Genomic DNA, 8561 nt, shown 5'->3' on the forward strand with positions numbered 1-8561 from the left:
GACATAATAAACACCTGTAGAAATTTAGCAGAAAAGAAAGCAATCCAGTGAGTTAACCTAGATCGGTCTCTACACCCACGCAGTTAGCAACAGGGGTGAACCGTTCAGTTTAATCTACAGACCATGTATCCAAAGCCTCATGCAGCAGGTGATCAGAAAGGAATTTAACAGCCCAGTCCCCAAAGAGTCTGATAGACCTCAGGACATCCAGGATGGTAATTTACCCACAGACCTTCCTTCACCAATGACCAAGAAGATTAAAACTACCAAAGAATTGCTAGAACTCCAATCCTACCCTTCCTACTAGCTCCCCAAGCCTGCAGCTCCAAACCGGAAGGGATCACTTACCCTTAAACTAGCAACACTGAAGCCAGTTAGTTCTGTCAATAATAAAACAAGCTGAAACTCCAGCGTTATGGCCAGAAGGGGGTGTGCCCACCAAAGCTGTCATATATTATTTGCCTATTTTAGAGCAAGATTACTGCTGAAATTTCCACTCATCCCTAAAGATGAGATGGAAGTGGCTTGACAAAAAGAATGAACATTCCTATTTTAAATTCATTAACCTAATAATCTATGGCAAAGCAAGATGGAAAACACCCCACTCTACATCTTTATCAAACTCATTTGTTTGCTAGATTTGTTTTAGGTGTGCATTGTTTTGGTTGGGTGAGAAAAAACGATTACCAAAAACTGAGAGACTGGTATCTAAATCTAAACTAATGAAGAACTTCCCAAGATAATTTAATTACAGAAATAATTACCTAAACAGCACCTATGTCAGAAAACATTTTCTATAAATAGTAATGTCCTAATTTCAGCAAATATCTCAGTGTTGTTACTAGAATAAAAAGGTATAAGTATTAGAATGACCAAATTTTTTGAGTATCACAATATAAAGCAACTCTCCATGATGAGTTGAAAAAGAGACAGAGGAAGTTGTTAGAATCGTAATGGCTGCAGGACCATGCACAGGCAACAATTAACTGTGAAGCCCCTTGCATTTAACCAATTAGTTAATATGAGAGTACTTACAGCACCAGCCATTGGAAGAGGAAGAGGAAGAGGAAGACTGTTCCTGAAACCGACAGAATCAGAGATCTCAGAGAGAGATGAAAGAGCCCTGAGAGAAAATCTGGTCGAGTACTCTTCCTTTAGACAATCTTAGGTGCTTCTCTTGTAAAATGGATATCAGAAAATTGAATGACTTTCTTAAGGTCACAGAACTAGTAAATTATAGCCTGTTAGCAGGAAAAGGAACTCGATTAATTGAAAGGTCCCAGGATTCTGAGCCTCTAGCAACTAAGGTAGAATCAAAGAATCAAGTGGACTTGATACAAGACAATAAGAAATGGTGGGGACTGCAGCAAACCAGACATTATAAGCTCCACCTAGTGATAATGAAATTCAAGTTTATTGCAACATCAAGGCAAGATCTGGTAGGCTGTCAGTTTGAACTCTTAGATTAGATTCTACTCTGACTCCTCTGTTTTACAAATGAAGAAATACTATACTTAATTCAGCATTCAGCATACAATTCGGTCAGAAGAGCTCCGTCAACAAAAACAGGAGTGTTACTGCGGGCCAGGTTCCAAATCTAAGGAGAGTTTATTGAGGTTAAAGGTTAAAGTAAAGATGGTCTCTTCCTTCCATCCCTTGGAGTATTAAAAAAGCTCCTTTTTCCCTCTCCTCTTCCCCACCTTCTGATTCTTCCTTCCAAACGGCTGTCATAACCCAGGCAGAGGCTCATTGCTCTAGGAAACCTAGAGGTTTCCTAGAGGTGATGCAGCCAGCTCTGTTCCATTCTTTAGACAGAAACCTGTCCGCCTGGTTTCTCCTCCTCCTTCTGACCCACCAGAAGACGGTTCTGAACGAAGTCTCAACTAGCAATTAAAATATCCTCCTGCCAACCACCATTATTGGCACCTGCCTATTTTTCACTTGAGGACTTCATGGGGAAGGCTGGCTAGGCAAGGCAGTGTTCGGGGACACTTGATTTCCAATGCCATGTCCCTTTCCCTCTATTATGCCACCTCGTGGCCCTTCTTCTACCACCGTGAGTTGGGCAAACCACAGCACCGAGTTTAACAATCTAACAGAAATAAAACATAAAACAACTCATTGCATCTACCCTCTCTTTTCAGGCACTGATCCCCCACCTATACTCATCGGAAGAACATGAAGATGGAGATGACTATGTAGTAAACCAGGATGGAGAACAAATAGACAAGAGGAGCTCAGCTTATCCAGCCACATTGACAGCTTGCACCCCAACAAGGACAGAAGGCCAAGAGCAAGTGGCAGCCCACTAATGGAGTGAGAGAGTTCTGCAGTCAGAGGCATGCACATCACATTACACAAGCCATCCCAAGAATGGATGCAGGATTCATTCACGAAGTTGAAACTAACCTGTGTTCTCCTGGGGATGTTGCAAACTGTTCTCTGCTGAAACCCAAGCAAGTAATTAATCAAAAAACAGTCAGGGGATCTCTGTCTGGTCTAAATTACAGCTTAATAAAATGTTTAAGAATTTTTTTTTAGGTATTTATAAATTCTTTCACTAACTAGGTAACAGTTTCATTAATTCTGAAGAGTGCCTGACTATGTGAAATAACAGAAAAGTTCAGACATTAAATCAATAAACAACCTGGGAAACAATGGCTCAGAGAAGGAGGAAATAAGAACACTGTCTTACCTAATACCGAAGATCGCCGCTGGAGTTCCTCATTAAGCTGTTTTTTATAAGGTGTAGGGGACCTCACTGACTGTGTTCTCGAAGGGAGCTGAGGGCTGATCCAACTTCCGCTCACAGACTGCTGTTCTCCCTGGCCTCCTTCTGCTCTCTCTGTAGCAAAAGAAAGCCTGGCATTATCTGAAAACACTAAGACTCAAAGAATTCAACAAAGAGAAAGAAATATATGCATAATTAAAAATTAGGGTTTTAAAAAAAATTAAAACGAGGTAGCAAAATTATAGGCCAATAATCACATTCATTGTATGTGTGATCTTCAATTTGTTTTACTTTTCATTAGAAATATCTTGAGCATATTAAAGGAAATAAAATGCAAGCTTCACACAAAAGAGATTTTGTAGGGGGAAGGTCTCTTTTGTTCATAGGATAGTCCCCTTGAACTATTAAAATAGTACCCAGTGGAGAGTATGTAATCAATAAACATTTACTAAATAAAGGATTGTTGTCTTATGAGAACTAAATATTATGTGGTATCCCGATTAGGATCTTGGAACAGAAAAAGGACATTAGGTAAAAACTGAAGAAATGTGAATAAAATACATACTTTAATAATAATATATCAATAATGATTCATTAATTGTAATTGATGTACCATATTAATGCAGTGTTAATAACACGAGAAACTAGGTGTGAGGTATATGAGAACTCTCTGTACCATCTTTCCAATTTTTCTGTAAATCTAAAACTATTCTAAACAATAGGTTTATTTTCTTAATAGTGTCTTTAAAATGGAGTAACAGTTTTTACAGAGCTTTAAACATAACTATTAATAAAAGTCAATTCATACTATTAAAATTTTCTGCTGAGTTAATTAAAATAATGACCCTCAAATGCCCTACAACAAAAGGCATTACTTTCCAATCCACTTCAAATAATACAGCCAAATATAAAGCAAAAGATGTAGGTCATGTTTTCTCAATTTTTCTTCCAGGTAAAAAATATATTACTTTAAAAAAGCTCAAAGGTATTTTTTAATTTGATAGTATTAAATTTACACCTAACCTGATGGGTTTAAGTCAATTAACAACAGACCTGCTGATGGTTTCCATTTTTGAAAAATAACCTTTTCTCTCTCCCATGTGCTGATCCTTTTAGTTTCATTGCTTTAATTAAAATGTTTTGGCTATTAACCTCTAAAAGAACAAAGTCCATTCTGTGAACTTAAGAAAGCTGAAATATACTCAGAAAGGGGAAAAAATGATAACCTTAAGAAGAGACCTCCTTTAAACATAACTTTAGTTTCAATTCAGATCCTCAGTTGCCAACAATTAAGATTACAGTGAAAATTCTAGCTTTCTTTTCTTAAACAGTAAACCCTAGCGACCTATAACTAAAGCCTTCTTCTTGTTAAGAATTCACTTTCTTGCAGACACATGAAAGCTGAACAAGAGAATTCAGAGAATCAAATTTATAGGTTTTCTGATCTTTAACAATAAGTTTTACCTTTGTTAAATCGAAAGAGATTTACAAAAGAGCTATATGCTGACTTGAAAGGAGGTTCGTCCTGATCAGGAGTCAAAGGTTTAAAGTGTGTGAGATGAGAAGGACTAGTAGGAGCTGGCGGCAAATCATTGGCAGCGTCTGGTGCCAGGGAAGTCTTATCATCTGTGGCCATTTCATGAGTCTAAAAAACGAAAAAGAAAGATGAAATTTCCTCAGGAAGCCCAAACATTAATTCTAGCATCTCTAAATACTTGAAAATCTGACTCTGAAAATTCAGACCTGTGAAAACCAAAGAGTAAATAAATCTAGTTTAGCATGTACTCCAAATTAAGGCTTGAAAACTCTGCGGTCTAGATCATAAGAAAGCCTCAATCACCTAAACCAATAATTACCAAGCCGATCTAATTTTCAACATTGCTACTCAAATTACAGAAAATATAAAAATTATTTTTAAAAATTGGAGGTGAGGCACAAATGTGAACAGGTAAAAAGAAAAAAGTATTCACACAATTTATATCTTTTTCATTTTAAGATTTTTTTGGAAAAAGTAATATTCAATAGCTTTTTAAAGTTATGGAGGAAAACCAGTTTTACACAAGCATAGAAAGTTCTCAAAGCTTTTATTTATTTTAATTTTTTCTTTTAAAAAATAGAAAAGATAAATATTTCCAAGAAAAGAAAATTAAATAGTCATCCCTTAATGACACTTCTATATAACCTACAAAATTACCTCAAGCTAAATCTCAAAGCCTTGAGAACTATCCAAATGAACAAGCTGTTCCTCATCATCTTCCTCCTAGGCACATGAACCTGGTTTTTCTCCTTTTAAGACTAAACTCGCATAGACATTAAAATGAAGATCATAAAAGGCCTTTTATTAAATAAGCAAAATTGATAATTCAACCAAAGTAATAAGGAAAACCACATCACCAGACAGAGGTTACAGAAAAGCACTGATGTCTATTTTTCGCCACAGTAATACTTCGAATAAAAGAGCCATGAATTATGCATAACTCTAGTCATTAAAACTCTATAGTTTGTAATATAATTTACACTTTACAAAGAGAACACTGCATGCTTATAAAACGCTTTTCACTTTCAAAATCATAGGCACCTCATTTAATTTTTACAAAAATCCTGGAAGGCACACAGAACTGACCTTATTACTATATTTTATCTTTGAGGCAACCAATGTACCCTGAACCTAAAACAACTTACTTGAAGTTCATATAACTAGTCATTGGTAGAGATGTAACTAAATCCCAAGTTTCACCCCAGAATTCTCCTTTAGAGCAAAATTACTTTTGTAGCTCTTCACGAACTTCCAATTCTAGGCTATCTGAATTCTACTCAAGATATTGCCTGTTTGATAATTTACTTAATAAATTTAATTAAACTAAGCAGAAATGAAAACAATGACAAACAGAATTTTGGCAGTAAATGCTTACTAGAATGGAGGGAGAGGGAAAGGAGGAAGGAGAAAATAGGAGCAAAGAAAAGGGGGGTAGGGAGAGAAAAGGAGGAAGGAGAAATGGAAGGAAGGTCTCCAACATTATCTTCTATTAGGGAGGGTAGTAAACAATCCTTCTAAAGTGTCATGACAATCCATATGCCAGCACCAAGGGTTAGGAAATAAGCCCGGGACTCGGCAAATGTAAATTCCAAAAGATGAAAAAGGAAAAAGAGCACTGGAGAGAAAAGAATAATGTGATGGCAGTAACAACCCTCGGGCCTCAGAAATCAGCCTACATTCTACTTTGACCCAAGTTAACACCGGAAGCACCAATAGGTCTGGAGATCATCAGCTTAAATATCTTGTTAGTTATGTAGTCTTTAGGGTCAGGGTAAATGATTCACACTAGAAGTTCAGAATAATAGAAAAAATAATTCTGACTTCCATGAACAATTGGCCAGGAAACTTCTTGAGTTAATAATCAGTATGTAGCAATCAATGCAATAACCTCATCTAGGGTTACATCAGGGGTGATGTTTCTAAAAGTTTGAGTAAGGGTCAAATATTTAGGCTTTTGAAAGGATTTACGGTCAAGATGTTAACTTTTGCTTTCTGTAAGCAAAATAAAAAGCTAGCAGACTTTGTTTGTATTGAATAAAAAAAAGAACAGAGGGGGGAAAAAATCCAGAAGCAGAGTTAGCAATCCACCTGAAGAGTCTTTGCATTACTTCTAAAATACAAAACTTTTATTAAGCTATGGAGATGTGAAGATAAAATGTACCATGAAAATACTACACAAATGTAATCTCTGAAACATAAATACGATCACATAGGGTTAACCTTAAAAATACATAATGATACCAGGATCCTGAGAACACTACCTTACAGCTCTTATTCTACGGTTGCTTAATAACTGTGATAAAAACTAAGACTCTTTCCTAAACGATAATTATAAGTATTAACCTACTCATTCAAAGACCTCTGATATTCCACCAGCAGTACTTTGCCTCTTTTCCTTTGAAGGCTATTACATGCAGACCCACTTCACACTATCTTGTTGCTTAAGCCAATCTGAAGGGTAATCAGGTACTAAAATTTAGAAAATAAATCTGATCTACTAGCCAATACCAAAATTTTAGTTGATGAAAAAATCCAAACATCAGGTCATTTCTAAGTAGGTTTTAAAAAAAAAAAAAAAATACTCAAAATATATCTAATAATATAGGACAGCTGAATACTAGAAATGTTAGTTTCCATCAACAAAGATTTTTTTGTTCAATTTTTGATCGACATGCCAAAAGAAACTCTAAAGGAAAACCACAACGCTATCGATATTACTCTACACGCCCCTCACCCCCCAAAATGGGGAGGAAACAGGAAAGTAGCCTTGCTCTACAGAGGAGTTTAAACCTGCCCATTCTTTGTCACAACCCCAACCCCAGCTGAAGGGAAAACTAAGACTATGTTTTGTAAGAATCCTGATAGCGTGGAAATTTTAGAGTGGTATAAAACAAGATTCAAATGCATCAGAAATAAGATTCAAACACATCAGAAATAAGACTGCAATATACAAAGCGACTGCCTGTACTGTCAATATCGTATCAATTTTACAACAGAGGATGCACTGAATCAATACATGAGAATTTAAGAAATACACGCATCAGATAAACAAAAATAATTTGTTTTATACAAAATTCTAGCATCTCATATTTATTGATAATAATGTCTTATAATAATCCCTATATCAGACCGAAGACACTTAATTCCTTAAAAATATTCATCACATTCTAGTCTCATCTTCTTGTTGGAAACATTCTAAGCAAAGGGAAAATACTAATTGACAAATCAAGTCTCTTCAGAGACTTTGCAACAGAGGCAGAAATGGAATAGTCTCAAACAGCAGCAGAAGCCTTTAAGGAGGCGTCTACATATTTGAAACCCCACTAACGTTGTCATGTCTGCAGCTCATGAACTTTGTTTCCCAGACACGGACTCAGAGTTCATCCACCAGAGGAAGGAGCAACTGGGCTACAGTTCCAAAATCAGCTTAGGTGCACAGAAAAACAGAGGGGCAAGGGGATTTCGAATGTTTCCAAGGAAACTCCTTCGAGAACAACCCTACCGGGCCCCTTCCCCACTTGCAGGCAAAGGGGCAACCGGGGAATCAGGCGATTCCCCGGCTAACTGCGGGCCCGGGTTCTCTGCCCTTTCTTGAGGAGCCTCGGTCGCAGCCCGGGCTCCAGCCACGATCGGAGAGCCCCAGCTCTCGCCTTCACTTCAGCCTTCCCCTCCTCTCCGGCTCCCGAGCTCCCCAAACCGGCTTCCTTCCCCGACTCAGCCCCGCCGGCGGCGCGCCAGGCCCCCGCCCTTACCTGCGCCTTCCGCCAGGGCCCTGCAGACCCCTCCAGCCCAGCCGCCGCTACACCCCGTTCAGACACCGAAAGCGCCGGGGAAGACGGGCCGCCGGCAGTTGCGGTAAGAAGCAGAGCGGCTTACATAGTTGATGCGATCTCTCGCTCCCCCTCAAGGCTCTGGCCTTAGTTTCTCCTCCCCGCCAATCCACAACTTTGCCAGCCGCGGACTCCGCCCTTTCCTCCCCAAGCGCGCGACGCTCGGATCAGATGCTCAGGCAGAGAGAGTCCAGCCCAGATAGAGTCGTTCTCGACAGTTGGGCCCGGGTTAGGCTTCCTCAGCCTTCCTAGAGGAAGCCAGAGCGGCTGCGCGCGTGAGCATCACGCGTGCGGGGTCACCGGATGAGGGCAGGCGGGCTGGCGGTTACCGTATGTGTTCGATGATGTGAGCACTCAGAATATGTGACTGCGCTCCGCGTTCTTACAGATTACTCACTTGTGTGATATAGAGGGCTTCTACCAAAAGAGAAGACTTGTCAGACTTGGGTGACTCTGATAATAA

At 38.8% G+C, this 8561-nt stretch overlaps 1 protein-coding gene across 8 annotated transcripts in view; it reads right to left on the reverse strand.

Moving 5' to 3' along the window:
• Nucleotides 1-8261, reverse strand: part of PIKFYVE (phosphoinositide kinase, FYVE-type zinc finger containing) — a 70387-nt gene extending 62126 nt beyond the window's left edge. For 2 of the 8 annotated variants that reach the window (XM_016135010.2, XM_036236184.1), the window contains exons 1-4: nucleotides 8021-8261; nucleotides 4196-4376; nucleotides 2696-2845; nucleotides 2410-2445 (exon numbers count right to left, since the gene is read on the reverse strand). In XM_016135010.2, coding sequence (XP_015990496.2) covers nucleotides 2410-2445; nucleotides 2696-2845; nucleotides 4196-4367 — 358 coding nt within the window. In that variant the 5' untranslated portion in view covers nucleotides 4368-4376; nucleotides 8021-8261. Of the gene's footprint in view, nucleotides 1-2409; nucleotides 2446-2695; nucleotides 2846-4195; nucleotides 4377-5751; nucleotides 6831-8020 lie in introns of those variants that run through there. The other 6 variants (XM_016135013.2, XM_016135017.2, XM_016135012.2 and 3 more) reach the window with 6 other exon arrangements.
• Between the last annotated feature and the right edge of the window lie 300 nt (nucleotides 8262-8561).

This window comes from Rousettus aegyptiacus, unplaced genomic scaffold (assembly GCF_014176215.1).
Source record: "Rousettus aegyptiacus isolate mRouAeg1 unplaced genomic scaffold, mRouAeg1.p scaffold_m13_p_2, whole genome shotgun sequence".
NCBI classification, from domain to species: Eukaryota; Metazoa; Chordata; class Mammalia; order Chiroptera; family Pteropodidae; genus Rousettus; species Rousettus aegyptiacus.